Source organism: Eptatretus burgeri, chromosome 16 (assembly GCF_056783735.1).
Source record: "Eptatretus burgeri isolate ZD-2024b chromosome 16, Ebu_testis_v1, whole genome shotgun sequence".
NCBI lineage: Eukaryota > Metazoa > Chordata > Myxini > Myxiniformes > Myxinidae > Eptatretus > Eptatretus burgeri.
In genome coordinates, this window is record NC_140976.1 from 50,783,316 (window position 1) to 50,807,463 (window position 24,148).

Below are 24,148 nucleotides of genomic sequence, written 5' to 3' on the forward strand. Positions count from 1 at the left end.
CATCAGATCAATCATTAAAAATGTACAAGTTTATTAACAAAAACTTGAGGAAACATTTCCAAATCTGAATACTTTGCATGATGCAGTGCTCGACTGTCATTAAAAAACACCATTTTGCAGTGGAAAAAAAGGAAGAAAATTCGCTTTTGTTGATGAGTTTTCTGAACACTGATGAAATGAGACATACCATACAGCCAGCAGACTGCAATCACTTCAAAGAAAGCAATAAACACAAGGGTGACAATGGACGAATGATGGTCGACAAGTTGGAAGAAATAGATTCCGGCCTATGCAAAACAAAAAACACCAAAGGATTGTCAGCTCGATATTTTTGTAACATTGCACCAAGCAAAATAATGTCCTCTGGTGATCTGAAAAAAAAAAAAACATTTCCGATTTGCAGCAGGTCACTAAATATCAGCATTAAATAAATGCAAACTAATTAAAGGGAGCCAGCATGGGTTTGCCAAAGGTAGGTCTTGTCTATAAAATATTTTAGAGTTCTATGAAACATTTCTGATTGGGTGGATGAGGGAAAGGCAGTGGACATAGTATATCTAGACTTTAAGAAGGCATTTGATAAGTTACCATATCAGAGGTTGTGAGCCAAAGTGAGGGATTGTGGAGTGGCTGGTTAGGTAGCTAATTGGATTGCAAACTGGCTTTGTGGTAGGAAGCAAAGAGTGGCTGTGAGTGGGACGATGTCTTGCTGGGAGGATGCAAGTAGTGGGGTCCCTCAGGGATCAGTATTGAGACCATTACTATTCATTATTTAAATCAATGATTTGTAGAGTGGGGTGAAGAGTAGGCTTTCCAAATTTGCAGGTGACACAAAGCTTGCGGGTAAAGCAGATAGCAAGGGGGGGGGGTGGCTATCAGATACAGGAAAGTATTGATACTTGCATAGATTGTGAAGAATATCAACAGATGTAATCTAACCTGAGCAAGTGTAAGGTGTTGGGGATGGGAAAGAACAATGAAAATAAAAATTACAGGATGCAAGGGGTAATTTTTGAGCATGTCACACAGAAGAAGGATCTGGTGGTGGTAATAGATATGGGAGGTAAGCAGGCAGCACAATGCCAGGCAGTTTTCGGTGAGGCAAACATGGTTTTAGGTTGTATTCGTGGGGGATCATTTATAAATCAAAAGAGGTGGTTTTAACATTGTATAAGAATTTAGTGAGGACACATCTAGAAGACTGTGTGCAGTTTTGGTCACAATGATTCAGGAATGACAAAGCTGCCAGAGAGAGGGTTCAGCGCAGGGTCACTAGATTGATTCTCGGCCTCGCTAGACTTAGCTATGAGAAGCGGCCGAAGGAGACAGGGCTTGATGCACAAGAAAGGAGGAAGTTATGAGGGAATTTCCTTTATACACTAGAAAGGAGGAAGTTATGAGAGTATATGATAGAGATGTTTAAGATAATGAAGTGTAAAGACAAAATAATTGCAGAATAATTATTCAGCATGCTCGAGAGTGATAGGACCACGGGCCATAGCCGAAGAGTAAAGAAGAGAAGAGTTATGACGGTAGTAAAGGCCCTGTCACACCTTGATGTTTTACCCAGCGTATGGCAAGGTATCAAAATGTATGTAAAACGCTGGCGTACACTGAACTATTGATGTTTTTTTTTAAGTTTTGGGCGTATAATAACGTGTTGGACGTATGCATAACGTATTAGTAACGTACACAGAACGTTTTAATCATATATCGATAACTTACATCAACGAATGCTGAGCGTGTTGTCGGCGTTCATAACCTATGCCTAAGGATAGTCTAACTTATGCATAGTGTGGCAGCGTATCGCCAACAATCACGTGGCATAGCCTATTAAAAGGCTGCGGCTCGACGATTCAAATCATAACCGCACTAGACATCGAAGTGTCGAGCCACTGTCACACCTTGACGTTTTAGCCAGTGTATGCCGACGTATGAAAAATTTGCCGAATACGCTGGCACACGTCGAATACATTATGGGTAAGTTTTGTATACGTTATGAGTATGCTAAAGCACACTGGCAAACGTCGTAGTATGCCGAGTACATCAACAAATTTTCAGCATGTTGAAAAAATTCCGATGTATCCAGCATATGACACACATGTTCTGCATACGCTGGCATAAGTTGTAGGCACGTTACTCGATCGTTGACACACATCGACACACGTTACTTGTAAGTTACTCATAAGTCGAAACACGTCGAGGTAATGTTTAGCGTACCCGAAACTTATTTCTAACCTATGAGTAACGTGCTTTGAACCTATGAGTAAAGTGCTTTGATCCTATGTGTAATGTATCTCAAACATACATTGACGTATGTAGATGTATTTGACGTCTTCCGGACGACCGCAGAACTTACTGAATGTGTTACTAACTTATATTACAGCTCCCGTATAATGGCATATTGACAGCGTTTAGGGGAATTGGTATATAAAAATGGGGTTCACAAAGGAGGAACCAGTCAGTGTTCCAGACTCCAGGTTGTTGTTTTTTTTGTTGTTTTTTTTTTCTTCGGCATGACGGTGATGTTGACGCTTCAATTTCCAGTGCAGTTATGATTTAAATCGTTGAGCGGCAGCCTATTAATTATATTATATTATAACCGCACTATAAATCAAAGTGTCAACATCATCGTCATGCCGAAGAAAAAAAACAAACAAACAAAAAAAAACCATGGAGTCTGGAACACTGACGCTAAACATTACCTCAACATGTTTCGACTTATGAGTAACTTACAAGTAACGTGTGTCGACATGTGTCAACGATCGCGTAACGTGCCTACAACTTATGGCCAGCGTATGCGGAACATGTGAGTCATATGCTGGCATACGTCGAAAAATTTCAAACATGTTAAAATTTGTCGACAGCTCGGCATACTACGATGTATGCCAGTGTACTACGACGTATGCCAGCGTACTAAGACGTATACCAAACTTACCCATTACGTATTCGACGTGTGCCAGCGTTTTCGACAAATTTTTCATACGTCGGCATTCGCTGCCTAAATCGTCAAGGTGTGACAGGGCCTTAAGGCAGGGGACCTTCACTCACAGAGTAGTTAATGCATGGAATGGTCTCCTTGGAAAGGTTGTGGCAGCAGACAGAGCAGATAAGTTTAAATTGGAGTTAGATAGGTACCTGGAAGTATTCGAGATGGATGAGTATACAGGGTGTTTCAAAAAGATTGATACAACTTTGTCTTCCTGCCATTTCTTTGTGTTGTGACCAATACCATTTTCCTTTTCAGGATTTGGTAGTGTCATCGTGGTATTTGTTCCCTGCGATATCTAGCTCCATAGCTAAACTACACCATTAACAATGAAGCAGAAGACAAAAGTGGTGGCTCTGTGATATGAGACAATAATATGTAGACACCTGCCAGAGGTTCCATTGGGAATATGACCTCAGGACACGTGATGGACCCAAAAATTGTGCTACCCAATGTATTATGAAACGTTTTCTGCACAAGGGTGGAGTGCACAACCAGAGCAAGGGCAACAATGGCAGGCCAGCATCAGTAACCACGAGTCAAGCAAACGTCAACGCTGTGCGGGATTCTGCATTGGACAGTCCCAAGAAGCCCCATCACTGATGTTCCCGGGAGCAAGGCATCAAACCAACATCAGTCTGGTGTATACTCATGAAGGAACTGAAGCTTTTCCAATAAATCATCTCTATTAGGCATAAACTGTGTCAAGATCCATGAGAAGGAGACTTGATATGTGCAATTGGTTAAGTGACAGGATGTCCTGGTCCCCAAACTGGATCAACCTGAACTGGTTCAGTGAGGAAGCCCATTTCCACTTCAACGGTGCCATCAACAACCACAACAATATTTTCTGCGGGGGCAGAACCACCTCAGATGACCAAGAGGTACCCACCTAAAAGGGCCTAAGGTTACATGCTTGTGAACCTTCAATTCCAGATGGGAAACGCGAGGGCTTTAATGGTTTGAGAATGACAACAGCAGGACGGTGATGATCAAAGGTGAGTGCTACCGTGCCGTGCTCTAGAATTTCCACAATGACAGCCCAAAATGTCACTCCAAACCAGCTCAGCATGACCTTGTTTCTGCAGGATGGTAGACCCCCACATACAGCTGGTGATACCATCACTTTCCTGCAGCAGCTCTTCAGAAACAGCCTCATTGTCCTGGGTACCGCTCATTACTGGGCATCTCAGACTTGAACCTCTGAACTACTAGTTCTGGGGGGCTGCCAAGGGCTCTATCTACACCAACCACCCTGTCACACTCGATTTGAAGCAGGAGGTTTCAGCCTACCTCCAGGCAGTGCCACAAGAGGCAGACAAAAAAAAGAATTCAAGAGTAGGTAACATCGGTCCACATCAGTCCGAAGTAGGAAAAGTGATGTTATCACAGCTTTGAAGATTATTTCTGAAGATGATGAATTCACAGATGATCTGATTTTTCATTTTGTCAACATTTGAATATGCTGCATATCGCCCGAAGGACATTCACATTCAGATAATTTTAGAGCTGTGATGGTGTCTCATTTTCAATCAGAGGTGAACACCTCAATTGACCACCACCTTCACTTTCTACTCTTCAGCAACACATCCAGTGAGTACAAAAACAGGTCATAGAGTAAGGGGTCAAACCAGCATTCCTCGCAGTTCTTAGATATAGATTGTCAATTGCATTCATCTATTCACACACATGCCCACCTGTTGTTGAAAAAAAACACAAAAAAAGGTCAAAGCTGAAATTGGTACATAATATTCATGGTAATTGTGCTCTGATTAAAAACAACAACAAAAGAATCCCTCAGCGAGGGTAGAAAAAAAAAAAGATTCACAAGTTCATGCGAAAGTAGCATTTTAGATTAAAATATAATTTCATCAGATCAAATATTTCAAAAAAACACCAAACATGTTTGCCGTAAGACTTAAAGTTATACATGGATGCATGGATGAATGTAGTAATTGAGTGGACCGATATGCACTGTTTAGATGTGGAGTAAGGGATTCACTGAACGATGCATGTTGTTGTGTTCCCATGAATTGCACAAATTTGGTTTTTAATGAGCAGGTAATTGCTTTAGATGCCACGCAATTTTCCACGAGACAACATTACTGTAATTGGCATTGCCCAATGCGAAACCTTGATACCATCACCACAAACCGAAGAACCAAACTTATCATGCTTTTAAAGCCTTCGTGTCAACATCCGTGTAGTTACAGTCTGTGGTTTACTCTTCAGGCACATCATCGTCACTCTCACTGCTACCGCTTTCTGAAATTTCTCAGCAGTTTCAACAAGTCTTTGAGGCTCATATTGGTTTGGAAAAAGCTCTGTATGACTCGCTCTTCAGTATACATACCCCACAAAAAGGGGTTTGAGGACATGCTTCTTTATGAGATTTAGAAAAATGTATTTGGTCCAAAATGGTGTCCTTTGAGCATGACTGTTTACTGGAATAAGCATAATTTCGCTCCCAAATTAGATTTCAATGTTACGACCAATTGAAAACTGCCTCGGTAGCTTTCAAATACAATGGTGGCAATGAAATACGTATATAGAGACAATTTTGTAAAGTGCATGCTGCAATTTTGGTGTTGGCTTAATGGTTAGGGTGGTGGGCTTGGGATCCTAGTATCCTGAGCAAAAATCCCACTTGGCTCTTGAATTAATACCAGGTGGGGTTGAGTCGACGTGTCATCCTTCCAAGGTCGGCAAAATGAGTGCCAGCTTGCTGGTATCGTGCGTCGGAGTGGAGATCCGAGGATTGTGCCCAATAGCCAAGTGGACTGCTTCGGCAGCACCAACGCTCTGCACAGAGTATGGTTCTAATGGATGAATGGATGCCTCAATTGATGCTACATGGAATTTCTCCATTAAATGGCAGAATTCTCTCCAGTACAACATGCTTTGGGGAAACATGCACAATAAAATAAAAAACACCCTCCATTGACTTGACAGGTGAGAGGTGGTGCCAGGACTTGGGACTTGTCGTTGTAACAAGTGGCAGCAGAAAAGTTACTTTTATAAGGTAATATAAAGAACTTCAATGCAGGGGGCCATGAGACACAACGAGCCTTCACTGTCATGACAACATCTTCCCCATCCACATTACTTCCAGAAACCTATCCATCTCATTGTAAAACAATCGACAAACTCCACAGCCACTACCTTTGCAGGGAGACCATTACATGTATTTCACCACTGACTGAGTGATAGACCCTGCCTTACTACCATCCTAACTCTCCTCTTAAACTGTGACCCCTTTTTTTTCCTGTCGGTGTCCATTCTGCTGAAAAATGATTCTGCACTTATTTTGTCTGTACCCTTCATTATCTTAAACGTTTATATCAGATCTTCTCATAATTGTCTCGTTTTTACTGTATAAATCCTGTCTCCGTCATCCGATCTTCATAGCTAAGGGCCCTGTCACACCTTGACGTTTTAGCCAGTGTATGACAACGTATCAAAATGTATGTAAAATGCTGGCGTACGCTGAACTATTGATGTTTTTTTCAGTTTTAGGCATATTCATAACGAGTTGGACGTATGCATAACGTATTAGTAACGTACACAGAACGTTTTGTTAACTTATAGATAACTTATACCAACGAATGCTTAGCGTGTTGTCGGCGTTCACAACTTATGCCCAACGATAATTATCGATCCCAACGATCCCAACGATTATAATCTAACTTATGCATAGTGCGCGGCAGCGTATCGCCGACAATCACGTTGCGTAGCCTATCAATAGGCTGCCGCTCAACCATTTAAATCATAACCGCACTAGACATCGAAGTGTCAACATCATCGTCATGCCGAAGAAAAAAAAAAGAAAAAAAAACCATGGAGTCTGGAACACTGACGGGTTCCTCCTGTGAAGCCCATTTTTATATAACATTTCCCCTAAACGCTGCCAATATGTCATTATACGGTAGCTGTAAGTTAGAAACACGTTCAGTAAGTTTTGTGGTTGTCCGGAAGATGTCAAATACATCTACATATGTCAATATGTGTTGGAGATACGTCGCACATAGGTTCAAAGCATGTTACTCATAGGTTAGAAATAAGTTTCGGGTACGCTAAACATTACCTCAACATGTTTCGACTTTTGAGTAACTTACAAGTAACGTGTGTCGACGTGTGTCAACGATCGCATAACGTGTCTACAACTTATGGCCAGTGTATGCGGAACGTGCGAGTCATATGCTGGCATATGTCGACAAATTTTGAGCATGCTTAAAATTTGTCGACGAGCTCGGCGTACTATGACATACACCAGTGTGCTTCAACGTGCTTCAGCATGCTCTTAACGTATACAAAACTTACCCGTAACGTATTTGACGTGTGCCAGCGTTTTAGACAAATTTTTCATACGTCGGCATACGCTGGCTAAATCGTCAAGGTGTGACAGGGCCTTTAGTACAGCTAGCCCCAGAATCAATCTAGTCGCCCTGTACTGAAGCCTTTCAATGGCAGCTACGTCCTTCCTCAGACTTGGTGATAAAAACTGTACACATGATTCCAGAATAGGCCTCACTAAACCTACACAGTATTAAAACCACCTCTTTTGATTTATAACTAATTCCCCCATTAATACAACCTAAAACTAGATTAGCTTTCCTTATAGCTGCTTGGCACTGTACTGTGTACTTACCCCCATATCTATTACCACCCCCAGATCCTTCTTCTGATTTACACACTACAAGACTGCCCCTGGCATCATGTAATCCCTACTTTCATTGTTATAACCAAACCCCAGCACCCAATATTTCCTTGTGTTGAACTGCGTCTGCCAATCATTTTATGGAAAGGAGTGGACAACATGCAAAACAATTGTCTGCACAATATCCTCTATTTAAGAATGAAAGCATTGGTGTATTGAATAAAGCACGTGAACAGTGAAAGCATCATATGAAAAACTGCAAAGGCATGTTGACAAGTCATGCCTCCTATTCTTTTTTTGCAAAACAGGTAAAGATATTTGAATGAAATAAAGACAGATATGAACATCAATCTTCATTCTATCATGGCACATATATTTCTCAACAGAATCACCACTGCAATTCACACATTTCTGCCAACATTCAAGTAGTTTGTGGTGCCATCCTGCTGACTTAACCAGTGCATTACAGCTGCCTAGACATCATTTCCATGAAGGTGTTCCTTAACTTTGGGGAAGATGAAAATCTGACAGAGCCAAGTTGGGGCTCGTGAACTTTTGTGAAAGTACTCTATTTTCTGCCTCATATTCTCAGGATCGTAATTGGTGCACCCAAATTTCATCTGCAGCCAGTTATCCCAACTCTCATCTGCAGCCAGTTATCCCAACTCTCATCTGCAGCCAGTTATCCCAACTCTCATCTGCAGCCAGTTATCCCAACTCTCATCTCCAGCCAGTTATCCCAACTCTCATCTCCAGCCAGTTATCCCAACTCTCATCTCAAGTGCTTTTTACATCACAGCACTGAATGCTGTGCTGCTCTCTGCCACCTTGACTAAAGTAGCACTAACACACGTCGCAATGTAGCACTTGACTAATATAGCACGAGCACTGACACACAAATACAGTCCTGTATACAAAATCACAAATCTTCACTCCCAGTGGTGGGAAGAACTAATTTGCAGACTACACTTTGTTTCATTCGAATATCTTCACCTGTTTTGGAGAAAAATAATTGAAAGCATTACTTTTCAGCATTCCTTCATAAAACTTGGTCAATTACCTGAGTGACCATTGGTAATCCCAGCAGGAAGCCAGCGAAGCAGATCATGAAGACTACAATCTCCTTACGATGAAGAATTCCATGCAAGAATGGGGCATTGCTGTCCATCACAAACATAACAGCAACCTCCACCATGGCAAACTGAGCAGAAACATCAGTTTAGTCAGAGAAAATGAAACAAATAGTCCTGTCTAAATTTTTTTTTAAAGAAAACTATAAAACCAAGTCACGTCGGGAGTAGTTAAAAAGCTTATTTGGACTTAAAAGTGATTAAAAAAAACAAGCTCCAATGAGCTAAGATCCTCGTCCTCTTAATGATGACATCATAAAACGAATAAGACGTCATTGTGATGCATCAGGTTTGCGATAAATTATCTGTGTTAATGCCCGGCTTGATTCCCGCAAACATAATTCAAACAGCTTGCCAAGTTTCGGAGATAATGGTATAGGCGATTTCCATTTGCGGCGATATTATGACGTCAACTTTTTATCTTGGAAGAATTTCCAAAATTGGAGATGGTTACTGCCTGCACGTGGGCTTTCTGCATATACATGCCAAGTTTCACGAAGATCCGATGAAAACTCTGGGTTGTGAAACAAAAAAAATGTCAAAAAATAGGAATGACGTCATAAAAATTGATATGACATCAGAGTGATGTATCATATGTGCGGTAATTCATCTCTGCTAATGCCCTGTTCGATTCCCGCAAACAGAATTCAAAAAAGTTGCCTAGTTTCGGAGATAATTTTTTTAGGCGATTTCCATTCACGGAGATATTTTGACGTCATAACTTTTTTTCTTGGAGGAATTTTCAAAATCGGAGATCGTTACTGTCTGCGCAGGGTATTTTTACTTCAAGCTTCAGGAAGTTTCAATGAAAACTGTAGGCTGTGAAACAAAAAAAGTCCACAAGAACAACAACGTGAGTAAGACTTAGAGATCCTCCACGAGGATCTAAAAATTGACATTTCAGAAGTGTGTCAGGGTAAATGGCCCTTTTATGGAAATTGCAGAGATTTTACAGACATGCAAGTGCATTGGGCAGCTACATTGTCTCCTCATAATGAGAGCAAGTACCAAAATGCTATACCTTGGTGGAGTGAGCATCACCATAAACACTGTCTTCTTCTTCTTCTTCTTCTTCTTCTTCTTCTTCTTCTTCTTCTTCAATATGCAACACAAGGATGTAAGTAGCAACACTGGCCGAGGTTGTGAATGCACCACTGATGTAACACCTTCTGTAGGTTAAGGCAGGAAGATGGAATTTGGCAAGGGTGCTGGTGATAGCTCGCCTACTCTTCGCAAAGGAGATTGTGGGATTTCTGTAACTTCCACTCGGTAATAATGGCAGATGGCACTCCCAGTTTAACGTTCATCCGAGAGACGGCACATACAATGGTGCCTCACCATACTTGTGAGACACCAGTATGACAGCTTATAGCTGGGTCGGGATTCAAACCCAGGCAAGACAGCTTGGAGGCGAGCATGCGCACTTAGCCATCCTACCAGCCCACAGCACTGTCAGTCAATCAGGAAAAAAAACTGGTTTAACATTTGCTATTTAAATCACCACATTTCATTTTTGCCTTGAAAAGGGAATGAACATACCAAAAGAAACAGAAATCAAAAACTGAGCATTTTTTATTAACTCAATTATAGGATTGCAGAATGACATGCTCGTCTTTGCCGAGATTCCCGTCAGCCCGTGGCAGGGAAGATAGACCAATTTTATTTTTCGAAAACTAATAAAAGTACTGTGTTAATCGCATGCGGAAAGAGATGTGTGACTGATGTTGGGCTTTAACCCCTCTTTTGGTCTGACAAAAGTTTGATGCTCGATATGTCAACCTGAACCTTGCTTCCCATGGTGGTTAACATGTTCTTATCAGTTTTCAGTTGATAAAATCCATTGCACAAACTTGATAAAGTTTACACACAAAAAAGTTACGGAGGCACGATAAACAGTTTATGGCAATGGGTTAATTTGTTGTAGAGATCAGAGAGACAGACAATGCCTTTTGGACTACTGAGGACATGCAACAAGCAAGTTTGCAATTAAGACTTTTGGTACTACAAAATTTTAAAAACCTCAAAAAGAAGAGACATATTGCCCAAGCTTTTAATCTGTCACTAATCAGGACAATCACAAGAATGCTGGATGTCAATGATTAGAGAAAGGTATTGCCAAAATTTGTATTGCAATATACTGCCACAGAGAAGAAGCCTGTATTGTGATATATTGCAATCATGAATTCTGACTAAAAAGTGTTCGAACTTGTTCCTCAATCTTTTTCCAGTAATTTCAGTTGTGACTTGATAAATGATGAACAAAAGTCAATTGAAATTATTTTCTTTTTTATTCTTCAACTTGCAACAAATGAAAGCAAAACACCTGAAACAGAACTTCAGGAGAACCATAAAATGCATACTTGCTAAAAAGTTCACATAATATTGATGTCTCAAATGGAAAGATACAAATCCACATAGTCCAATAGTCCAATGTTTACAACATGTTCACGGTTGAAACCAGAGAAAAGTCGATGGCATGCCATCACAAATCCCCATGCCTCCCACCTAAAGCGAGGTTGAAAGATAGCAAAAAGTTCCACGAGGATTGACTCAATGTCAAATTTTGAGTAATTTTTTTTGGTCTCATTTTGACCCTAAGTCCCCAAATCCAAAAAATCGTTACCCATTTCATGCGTCCTGCAATGTTGAAATGCAGATACAATGTTTCACTTAAATTTGTTTTAAAATATGCCTGTAATTGCATTTTTCAGTATTTGACCTTTTGACCCCACCCCAGGGGTATGGCAGCTGTTTAAAAATGAGATCGAAGGCAGAGGCAACATTTAATGTTTCCTCTTGTGAGGGGAAACCTGGCCTGGACATCTGCTGCTGTGATACCTTTCATCTCTGAAATGGGAGTAGTTTCATCTTCTCTGGGTGATAGGATGCTACTCAACAGTTGATGTCAATTAGGTATTATGATCGATAAACAGGGTTGGAGAACTTACCTTGCAAAGCATCATCGTGATAGCTTTGAGTGGCTTCAAACACTGCACAACACATTCTCAGTCAGACAAATATCATCAGTTGAGGTACCCAAAGTCACTTTTGCACTTCACCAACTCCTAGCTCATAACTATAATTATGATGGCACTGCAGTTCCAAACATCTGGATACATTGTCGTAGGCCCTATTCCAGAAAGAACCAACATTGATCTTAAGCTTGTAATCTGGAAGGGTAAGATGTTCCAATTTGGTTTTGAGTCGACTGCGATGAATGACACAATTTAACTTATTTTGGCAAGAACATGTGATACTCTTCACTTTTTAAGAATTTCTGAACAGTCTCATTATTAGCGTAAGCAAGACAGAACATCTTGGCTTGAGCTGAACAGTGTCACAGCCTTCATCATATTGACACCATTGTATCATGAAGCACACCTGCAATGTTCTGTCCTGAAATCAAGAATGACATGCATCATTCATATGAAAGGTGAAACTCATTTGAAAAACATAATGAAACAAGAGTGAGAATTGCTTTGCAATACATGTCCCCTTCCGGTCCCAATGAATGTTCGTTTATTTGCGTGGTGTATATTGGTGTGTTCAGTGTCGAAAATAATAATAACTAGAACGGGCACTCGGTAGAGCGCATACCTCCGCCGCCGCAACTTTTTTCCAGGCACATTTGAAAAACGTCATTTTAAAACGTCCATGACGTCACAACCATCAATCCGATTGATGTCAAATTTGGTGTGTAACTTCTTTGAAGGCAGTCCAACAAAATGGAATGATAAACACTGAAAAATTAAAAGTTGAAAAATGACGTCATCTTTTGACATCATTTTGACGCACTTCCGGGGACATCACGTCCAATCGGGGACTACCATTCTGAAACCTCGTAGTTTACTGAACGTTTTAACGTTGGTTTCATGTCAATAGCTCTATTAGATCTGAAGCTATGCCTACAAGTATATTTTGACCTTGAGTGTGACTTTGACCTTGACTACAGAGTTAATTGGCAAAACCTGTACATCAATAAACAGATATTTTGGTACTGATCCTAATGCCTGGATTTGGGAGACTTTGCTTCATAAATTATATAGATAATTGAATGTAAAATATCAGGACATTTTAGCCACAATTGAAAAACGTCATGTTCAAACGTCAATGACGTCATAACGGTCAGTCCGATCGAAGTCAAATTTGGTGTGTGACGTCGTTAAGGTAAGTCTGACAAAACGGTATGATCAAAACTGATATCGAAAATTGAAAATTTACGTCATCTTGTGACGTCATTTAGACGCACTTCGGATGACGTTACGTCAAATCCGACACTACATATCTGAAAGGTATCTCGTAATGGAACAAGATGGCGGTGGTTGCATGTTGATAGCTGTATTATGAAGGAAGTTATGCTCAAAAGAGTGTTTTTGATCTTTTCATGACCTTGACCTTGACATTTGACCCGATCGCTCCCAAAATCTAATCAAATCGTCCTTAGATACTCACGAATCATCCCACCATATTTCATGCAATTCGGTTAAATACTTTGAGTTATGCGAATAACAAACAAACACACATATTCACAAATAAATAAATACACAGCGACCAAAACATAACCTTTTGCAGAATGCGAAGGTAATAATAAAACGTAACCCGACCTCCATCGATGAAGCAAAAACATGCGCATGGCTTTTGTGCATATTTAATACATCGTGGATTATCTACCTGAGATCATTCCATTTGCATTGGGCCATGCAATAACATGCAGGGCTTGCCATTCTGTGCTGCTTCATGCATGATTTTATTGAGATGGGGTTAGGCCAGCTGTCCAGCCAATGAGTTTAAAGCAATGGAGTGCAGTCAGGGCAGCTGAACACTGACCAATGTATAATGTGTGATATTTTCTAAGTTTAAAAAGGGAATCCCTCTGACGAATTGACGAAGCACCCTAAAACTCGAACTTGTTCTGGAACTTATCATAATAAAGCCATGTAGTACCAAGTTTCAGTTGAATATGTTATAGGGTATGGGGGAAAAAGTCTGCAAAACCAAAGGTGAGACAGACGGACAGAATTGCAAACCTGGAGTACTCTCTGGTGAAACCGGAAGGGGCTAACAAAAAGGAGCTGATACTCTAGGTCCCCTGCCTTGTGGGTGGTATGAGGAAAATATCTGTGTAATATGAAAGCTAAATTTTAAACTTTTTTTGAAATATCACAGACACAAGCCTTAATGGTTGCCATGGCAACATGATTCAGCCAATCACAGCCTTGATCTAATCAGGCTGAAATAAAGTCATGAGAAATGGATATATGCAAAATGAAAGTTAAATGTTTTCAACGATTTTTTAAATATTGTGAACAAAAAGTACAAGAACAGATGATTGGTTGGTTGGTAAGAGCTCAATTTAATGTCCCCGGTCTCCGACCTCGTCGGCGGGAGGAGGGGGGGGGGGGATAATAATAGCATAGTGTATCCCAAGGCAAAACGAGCTATGCAAATACAATTCCCATTACTAATAAAAGGCAACGTGTGTGTGTGTGTGTATGTGTATGTATATGTGTATATGTGTATATGTGTGTTTGTGTGTTTGTGTGTTTGTGTGTTTGTGTGTTTGTGTGTTTGTGTGTTTGTGTGTTTGTGTGTTTGTGTGTTTGTGTGTTTGTGTGTTTGTGTGTTTGTGTATTTGTCTGTTTGTGTGTTTGTGTCTTTGTGTGTTTGTGTGTTTGTGTGTTTGTGTGTTTGTGTGTTTGTGTGTTTGTGTGTTTGTGTGTTTGTGTGTTTGTGTGTTTGTGTGTTTGTGTGTGTTTGTGTGTTTGTGTGTGTGTGTGTGTGTGTGTGTGTGTGTGTGTGTGTGTGTGTCTGCTCCATAACTCCAAAACTTTAAAACCTTGCAGCCTGAAACTTTGCACGCAAACTAAGAAAACTCCAAGGAAGTGCAAGAGTGAAAATTGGATGTTTGTGTTAATTAAAACACCCATTTTGAAGTTAATTAACGACCTCATTTAATTACCTCTTTCAACAGGCGATCCTCGGCAAGCTTCCTCTCTGGGTCTTTAGCCGTTTCCTGGGTTACCTTGCTGGGATCTGAAGCCACAATGTTTTTTGGCATGCTCAACCATGCCTTGACTTGGAACAGGCCGCAGCAATTTCTTCATGATAAAGCTGTTTTCACTTTCCTCACTCATATTATCGAATGCCTGTTCCTCATAGCTACAAATCGCTGGGTATATTGCATTGCTTAGGCCTCGGTCACATTTGCCACGGCGGCCATGGAGTCTCCAAAATCTACGGCCACTAGCAATTATACGGCGGCCGCAGTATTTCCATGGTCACACAATGTAGCAGTCACATATGTTTTTATTTTTCGGGGAGCCGCACGGCATATTTAGGCCTAAGTCACATTTGCCACGGCGCCATGGGGTCTCCAAAATCTACGGCCACTTGCAATTATACGGCGGCCGCAGTATTTCCACGGTCACACAATGTAGCAGTCACATATGTTTTTATTTTTTGGGGAGCTGCACGGCGTATTTATAAATTGTGGAAACCGAAAAAGTGGGGTTGCCGTACGGTCTTTGATTTGATATCGCACGGTGACCTTGGGGCGTTCCTGCGGCAGCTATAGAATTTTCAAGGCAGACGCAAGGCGACCGCAGGGGGGCCCTTAGGCGAACGTGCGGCCAGACGGACGGTAACGAAGGGGGTGATTTTTTTTTTTACCAGTTTTATTTTTCGGCTTGTCGAATTGCTTTGGCGAACGTAGAAATGAAAAAAAAGTTACAACTCCGCGTTATAATTCCACGGCGACCTTACGGCCTGTAAAATTAGCCAAACGGCGTAGGGCCACCCTGAGGCCACCTCAGAAACTCTGTGGCCACCGCACGTTTCTGCCAATTCAGAGGGCGTACGGCCACCGTATCCTCGCCGTAGAGCAAATGTGACTTTGGCCTTATGTCTTAGAAATTGTGGAGACCGAAAACGTGGGATTGCCACATGGTCTTTGATTTGATGTCGCAAGGTGATCGCAGGGGGCCTGAAGGTGAACGGGCGGCCAGACGGACGGTAACGAATGGGTTAAATTTTTTTTTTTTTTGGCTTGTCGAATTGCTACGGCGAACGTAGAAATGAAAAAAAGTTATAACTCCGCGTTATTATACCACGGCGACCTTATGACCTGTAAAATATAGCCAAACGGCGTAGGGCCACCCTGAGGTCACCGCAGAAACTCTGCGGCCACCGCACGTTTCTGTCAATTCAAAGGGCGTATCGCCGCCGTATCCTCGCCATAGAGCAAATGTGACTTAGGCCTTGTCAACATCCGGAGATGTCAGCGTTCATGGCTTGACATTTCAGGCACCTCTGTGAGGTGTATGTTAAATTGGTTGTGAATCGTGTGCCAAATGAGCCATTTCTTAACAACCACTTTGTTGGAGTGCTTTCTTGAGTTCTTAAGCCACTTGGCGAGCACTTTTAAAGCTGCTTGGTAGTTCGTTTCCGTAAAAGTATCCATGCTCTCAAGGGAACATCGATTAGACAGACGCACTTTACACTTGTGTTGGGCCCTGTGCGGTTGGTGCATCAGGAGGTCTTATCTGCTGAAAATGTGCAATTTATTTTCACAGGATATCACTTTTTTAACCTTTTGTGCGATCTTCTAATATAATCCACCCCTCACTTCGACATCGATACATATATAAAACAATAAGGTCTATCCTACCACATGTTTGCCTTGATCTGGCTGTGAAGGCATAGAGCATAGATCGACATTTTGTGTTCTGTGCCTTGATATATTTTTCAATTAAATTTTGAGAATTTCCCACTTGAATTCCTCTTTTTGAAGGTTAATATTTGTGTTTGTCGTTTTTTTTTTAATTCTATGCATGTGTACGTATATAAACTGGATGTACATGTGTGAGTGTGAGTGCGTGTGTGTGTGTGTGTGTGTGTGTGTGTGTGTGTGTGTGTGTGTGTGTGTGTGTGTGTGTGTGTGTGTGTGTGTGTTAGATTGGTATCTACTTATGTGGAATGTGGAATGAAAAGGTTTCAGAATGTGGAATGGTGTCCTCCCAGGGCAAGCTCAAAGTATTCATCTTTATTTCGGTAAGGGGTCACGTTTCATGGACCAAGCTGATGTTTTCTGTTCTCAAAGTTTTGTGCCGAGGGCTCTCTTCAGAATCATTACTGAGCCCAGGGCAGCTTCCAACTGTAGTTTGTTGCTTCACGAAAAAAAATTTTCACGAAAAAAATAAGCGACCACTATATTCGTTATTGTTGTGTGTCTGTCTGTCTGTATATCTGTGTGTCTCTGTGTCTGTCTGTCTGTCTGTCTGTCTGTCCCGATCATTGCTCCGTGGGTTTTGATCCGATCTTGAGAAAATTTTGGTGGGAGGTTTATTTCATGATCTAGTTGTGTTTTCCTGAGAATGGGCATAGTGCGCCCATTATGGGCAGAGACACGCCCAAAAAACATGTGTTTTTAGGGGGTAGTCGATTTCAATTTGCATCTTCTCCTCGGGGTGTTGTCGAATCTGACAGGGGTTTCAGTATTTGGTTATCCCAATGGCACCTGCATAGCCCCACGGAACTCGATTTTTCATTTTCATCCCAAGGTCAAGGTCACAAGGTCACGAACTTCGAAAATTGTCAATTTTGACATAAAAAATTTATCTTCTCAGAGGGGTTTGTCGAATCTGGCAGGGGTTTTGGTATTTGGTTAGCCCAATGGCACCTACATAGCCCAACGGAGCTCGATTTTTCATTTTCGTCCCAAGGTCACGAACTTAGAAAATTGCGAATTGTGTTTTTAGGGGGTAGCCGATTTAAATTTGCATCTTCTCCTCGGCCCTAGGCCCTAGGGGGCTTGTCGAATTTGGCAGGGGTTTCGGTATTTGGTTAGCCCAATGGCACCTGCATAGCCCCACGGAGCTCGAGTTTTCATTTTCGTCCCAAGGTCAAGGTTACAAGGTCACAAACTTAGAAAATTGCGAATTTTGACATAAAAATCCATCTTCTCAGAGTGGTTTGTCGAATCTGGCAGGGGTTTCGGTATTTGGTTAGCCCATTTGCACCTGCATAGCACCACAGAGCTCGATTTTTCATTTTCATCCCAAGGTCAAGGTCACAAGGTCAGGAACTTCGAAAATTTTGAATTTTGAAATTAAAATCATACGACCACCCAAACTTTGAGAGCTGGGATGACAATATCTTTTATGCATAATCTTGAGGTCATTCGCCACCCAAAGTCTTGAAACCATTTTGCTCTATCTCGAACACCTTGCCCGTGGCACCCACTTCAAGTTTGTTTTTATGCTGATTTCATCAAAGTATGCATAATCTGAGGAGTGCGAAATGCCATATAGCCTATATGATGTTATATTGTTCCTGGAATGTTCCAGAGGAAATTTTGCACCAAAGGTCGTAATCCTTGACCTTTGATCTTTAAAGTTCACAAAGGTCAAATTTTCAAAGTTGTGGGAATCAAACCGGGTTTCGACCTTCTTCGACGAACTAACTCTAATAATCTATAGCACGTATCCTGTTTCCTTATTTTAATGTCCACAACATTGTTTTGTGACCTTTAAAGGTTATGCAAAGGTCAAATTGTGAAAGTTTTTGAACAAAACCGGGTTTTTGACATTTTGCAGCTAATAACCTGTCACTTGTACCACATCATGTTGATCATTTTTATAACTTGGTCAAACATTATCACATTGTCTCATCCTTGACTTCTGAAACAATCTACATCATCAAATACCGCTCGTAAACTATCGTCGTCTTCAGACTTGTTTGTATTAATATTCCCAGGGTTGGTTTTTAATATATCTGTGAGGTTCTTTGTCATCATTCCTGTAAGGTTCTTCATCATTCTTCAGCTTCCAGGATCTTTTCAGTTCATGCTTGAGGTCTTGATATTTGGTCATTTTCTTGATTTCTGCATCACTAGTGCAAAACCACTGGTATTAACACCTCAATTAGCAATGCCTTCTTCTCTCTTTTTTTTTTTGTATGTTGGTATGAAATCTGGTCACGATGCTTTGTTTTCAATGCTCACGCTCGATGGGATCATTAGGTTGTATGTCAGCGGTACTTCAATGTTTTCAGTGATTGCTTTTGGTTCATTTTCCCACAAATTTTCTGGAATTGGTATATGAAAGTTTTTGCAGCTGTGCTAGCAGATTACATGACGAACTTTGCTGTGTCGTTGTGTGTACAGCTGTTCTGACACGTATTTTTTTTTTGTTTGTTTTTTTTCGTGTTCGGTCATTAAGCGTCACATGTCCACCTCCACCCATTACCTGTATTATTTTTCCTCCTCCGACCTCCCCACCCTTCTCTCTCACTCTGTCCCCTCCTTGCTCCAACCTCCTAAAAAATGCAGCACTCTCCTCCCACACCTCTGCCTCAAATCTGCTCCTCTCTCCCGCTCCCCCCCTAACTTATTATCCCAGTCAGAGAAGCGACGGGTTGTATTTACCCATATTAAATAGTAAGAATAAATATTTTATTGCAAATGTTTTCTGTTTGCAACTGATTTCTATTTTCAAATTATTTCATGAATACTTTTCAATCATATTAATATTCATTTTAATTATTTAAAATAAAAACTTGTATTTTATCTACTGCTGTATTTCATTATTGTGAAAAAAACATGGTGTCTTCAGCTATAATTTATTTTAAATTCAGAGAAAAAACACATTTACCTGTGTAACCACTTTCATCGAGGGGTCCAGTTTGTGGTACGTAGTTGATAAGTTCCCAATCCACACTAATATGGGATAAGGGATTGGCAGATAACTCTGTTGGGCAAAAAATCTATCAGTCAGTAGTCACTGCAACCTGTTAAACAAGAAATGGAGCAAATATGAGAGGGACCAACTATGCATCAACCAACTCGACAGGTATATATTTTTGGGGAGTTAGGGGGGCAAGTTGTGCATCTACTTACTTGATCTGCATCCCGCAGCTCTTCTTGTATTTCATTTTTGACTTGAATGGCCTTTATCGTCATTTCATTCCCGCTTTGGGAACAGACTGAATTTGATAGCTGAAGTGGATAGTGTTGACGGATTCGAAACATCAAATTTGCTGTCACTCCGACGTATTTGACAAAGGCATTACAATGGTGACATAATGCAACGTTCTCTTAAATTTTGTTATTGCTTTTGCGTATCCTTAACCCTAACATCCCAAAGATTCAAAGACCAAATAAAACAGAAAGTTTCATTAATGATTCGCAACACCCAAGATACAGACCATAGCCAATCAGTCCACAAAAACAAAAATCGAGCTAAACACTTGCTCAAAATTGCTGAACAACACCTAATGCATAGAAGAGCGTTGCACCAATTGGTTTAGGATTATAGGCCGAGGACACATCTATGCACATTTACGTCTGACTGAAGAAATATTTAAAAACACAGAATGTCCTTCTTTGCAAGCAAAACAAAATTGTGCTTTTTGATGCACCTGCAGAATTGTGGGAAGTCGTGGGGTATCCATTTCCCTCAGTGTCTCATTGTTACAGCAAGTGCTTTGTTGTTGGCAAATCAGTACCCATCAGCCAAGTATAATGATCAACGAGTACAATGAGTGACCACCTTTGAGTACAAGTTGCTTTTGAACTTTGACATCCAAAATTATTGTGATTGTCCCGATGAGTGCAAGACGACAAAGAGTCAGACAATGAGTCTTATCGTTTCAATTTTTTTTTTCTTTAAGTCTCCATGTAACAAATTTCTTCCTTCAAAACGTAATGACTTCCTCATTACTGATTTTATTTAGACATCCATTTTGTGCATTGCATTCTGCATGCAAAGAAGAAGAAATATGTATAACGTCAATTGAGGGTCCAAAGCAGCTCAGGATTTCATGTCGTGTCCATTTTCCTATAAGCAAAAATTTGGGGGTTTTTACTTTTTATTTTAACGGAATAAAATGATACTATTTTTCAACTTGCTGGTTCGAGAAATGATAGGGACACAAGTGCTTTGAATCATTTACGGTCCATCATATTCTGATTCAGCATTGTGAGACTGACAGAAAGAAGCCAAGTGTCACAAATAGTATGTAATGCCAAGTAACAATGCAAGTTTACAAAACAAAACAAAACAAAACCTTTTATTAAATATTTCGATGAAAACCACCTGTCATGCTCACAAGACCGTTCCCACCCCCCACCCCATTTTTTCCCCCTCTAATTCTGTCACCTATTTGGTTCAAGGGAATTTTTCTGCCCCAAGGTATCTAGCAAAACTATCATCCTGAAAAATAGGTTACTAATGCTGACTGATCATTAACTGTAATTTCGGTCACCGTGATTACTTTGTAACACATTACAAGCACAAAGATGCTGAATTTGTTGAAGGTTGCTGCCAACCTCATCTTATTCTGAGCTTGCATAAATGCATGTTGACAGTGAATGAGCAGCATGGTAATAATAATAATAATAAGAAGAACAAGAACAAGAACAAGAAGAAGAACAAGAACAAGAACAAGAACAAGAAGAACAAGAACAAGAAGAAGAAGAACAAGAAGAAGAAGAACAAGAACAAGAACAAGAACAAGAACAAGAACAAGAACAAGAACAAGAAGAACAAGAAGAAGAACAAGAAGAAGAACAAGAAGAAGAACAAGAACAAGAAGAAGAACAAGAAGAAGAACAAGAACAAGAACAAGAACAAGAACAAGAACAAGAACAAGAACAAGAACAAGAACAAGAACAAGAAGAAGAAGAACAAGAAGAAGAAGAAGAAAACAAAAAGATTAAGGCAAAACTGAGATGTATAAAATCTTGATATGGTGCAATCTTGATATAGTGGAGAGAAACCAGTTCCCAGATGAAAAAGAAAATGAAAAAGTGCACATTTATACATGCTCGTGAGGTTCTCCTGTGAATTCCAATTATCATTTATCATGGGTATTCATTGTACTGCAAATGTCCTCTCGACTTGGTATTCGTCACCAAAATGAAGCTTATCAAGAGCATCCAATTTTCTGACAAATGCGTCAAAGTGTGTTAATTTCACTCTTTACATCATCACACAATCCCCAAAAGAAACCAACATCTAAATATGAGACAATTATGATGCTTCATTGATGCAAGTTGCTGAAGCATTTCCCAATAGGGCTTTCAATGGAACTTTATGGTGACTTATGCAGTCAATACTTCAGGGCACTTGGACTGGCAGTATGATGAAGCTCATGACTTAATATGTTGATTAAACTTTTCAGAATGAATATTACCTGACTGTCAAGACCCAGGAAGATGAGCATGATGAAGAAAGCAACTGACCAGAATGGGGAAAATGGCATGCTTGTAATAATCGTAGGGTAAACCTCAAATACAAGGCCTGGACCTGGGCATGAGACAAACAAAGGTTATAGGTCATGCGCTGAAGTTTGTTATGCACAATCCTTCAGTAATGTGGGGTCAAGGATGAGATTTCACACACAACTAACAGAAATACCAAATGGGGATGGAGCTAAAGGTTTTTGTATTATTATTTTTTTGAATACATAAATGCTGGCTCGTGGAGAGGTTAAATGACTGGACAACAAGCTAATAGACTGACAGGGGGTCAAAATGCAACAGGGAAACAAAGCTAAGAAGAATGTGTGCACTAGTGGAGGATGCTCGGGAGGATGGGGAAAGAAGATCGAGGCCAAATGTGGAGATAAAACACAGTCCAGCAACCTGCCTATCTGGTTGATGAGAAACAGATCTTGGGATTCCATCTCCTGCTGAGAGAGGTGCCAAATTGAAATTATTATATGCAGATGACTTTGTCTTGACAGATAAAATAATTTTTAAGTAAAGACGCTTCATATTTGGAAGAAAGCAATGATTGAAGGTGAATCAAGATAAGATGAAACTGATGGTTAGTGATAAAGAAGAAGGAAAGAAGGAGAGTAGGAAATAGCCCTGTGTGACTTGTGGTAAAGCAGTAAAGTCAAATTATAGTGTGTGTGTATGTGTATGTGTATGTGTATGTGTATGTGTATGTGTATGTGTATGTGTATGTGTATGTGTATGTGTATGTGTATGTGTATGTGTATGTGTATGTGTATGTGTATGTGTATGTGTGTGTGTGTGTGTGTGTGTGTGTGTGTGTGTGTGTGTGTGTGTGTGTGTGTGTGTGTGTCTTGCAAAAGGTGTTGTCATTGGAAATTGGCAATTGAGTTAAGGGAAGTTTGGGTATAGTTGCTAACAGTTACAGATGTAAAATGCATGGGTGGAAATCATGATGCAGAGAACATAGGGGTAGTGGATATGGGATTTTAAGTAAAGGCCCGGTCACACCTTGATATTTTAGCCAACGTATGCCGATTTTTGAATTTTTCTTCTAAAACGCTGGCACACGTTGAATATGTTATGGGTAAGTTTTGATAACATTGAGAGCACGCTGAAAAACACTGCCATACGTCGTTGTACGTTGGCTTTAAACGTTGTACTTTTTGGTTGTCCTCAATTTTTTTCATGCTTGAAATTTCATGACGTATGCCGGCGTATTACTCACACGTTCCGCTACGCTGGCCACAAGTTGTATGCATGGTCTGCGATCGTTGACAGACGTCAACACATGCTACTTGTAAGTTAATCATAAGTTGAGACACGCCGAGGTAATGTTTAGCGTACCCAAAACTTATTTCTAACCTATGATTAACGTGTTGTTGTCACGTTACGCGATCGTTGCCACACATCGACAGACGTTACTTTTAAGTTACTCATAGGCTGAAAGACGTCGATATAATGGATCGTCCTTGCGTCAGCGTCCACGGCCACGGCCAGAACACTTATTTGCAGCATTCTTCAAATTTTTCTTCCGCATGACGAGGATGTTCACACTTCGATGTCTAGCTTGGCTATGATTCCAATTGTCCATCGGCAGTGTCTATTTAAAATAGTCGAGTTTGAGCGTTTTAACACGTTCAGAAGAAACGCTTCAAATTTCCAAACCCCAGCGTCAAAAAACAAAGGCGAGTGACAGCAATTTAAATCGTTCATTGTAAACAATGAAAATAGCTGAGTGGTACCGTTTAAAAGTCGTTGAGTGTAAAAAAAATCCAATTGTTGAGCGCAAGTGTCTACTTTCAATAGTGGAGATGAAGCCATTTAAATCGTTGAGTGGCAGCCTATGAATAGCAAACCCCACGTCACCGGCAAAGATAAGCTGCCGCACGATATGGATAAGTTAGGCTATCGTTGGGCATAGTTTGTGAACGCCGGCTTCACGATAATTATTCGTTGGTATATCGTATCTATAATAATCAAAGCGCTCTATGCACATTATTAGTTCATTGTGCATTTGTCCAACCCATTATGAATAGACCTAAATGGTAAAAACAAGCTATAGCTCATTGTTGAAAAAGCTCCATAAAAAATTAGCCGCGAAGAACTTCGAACAATGGTGAAAAGATGTCTCC

General features: G+C 40.5%; 1 protein-coding gene across 11 annotated transcripts in view; it reads right to left on the reverse strand.

Annotated features, from left to right (window-relative positions):
* LOC147011051 (sodium- and chloride-dependent GABA transporter ine-like) overlaps positions 1 to 24,148 on the reverse strand; it is a 119,074-nt gene that overhangs the window by 19,606 nt on the left and 75,320 nt on the right. For all 11 annotated transcript variants that reach the window (XR_015052441.1, XM_085859796.1, XM_085859801.1 and 8 more), the window contains 3 exons: positions 21,968 to 22,080; positions 8,707 to 8,847; positions 188 to 287 (listed from right to left, as the gene is read on the reverse strand). Coding sequence is in view for 10 of the 11 variants with exons in the window: in XM_085859796.1 (XP_085715922.1) it covers positions 188 to 287; positions 8,707 to 8,847; positions 21,968 to 22,080 (354 nt within the window). In the remaining variant the exon portion in view is untranslated. The remainder of the gene's footprint in view (positions 1 to 187; positions 288 to 8,706; positions 8,848 to 21,967; positions 22,081 to 24,148) is intronic.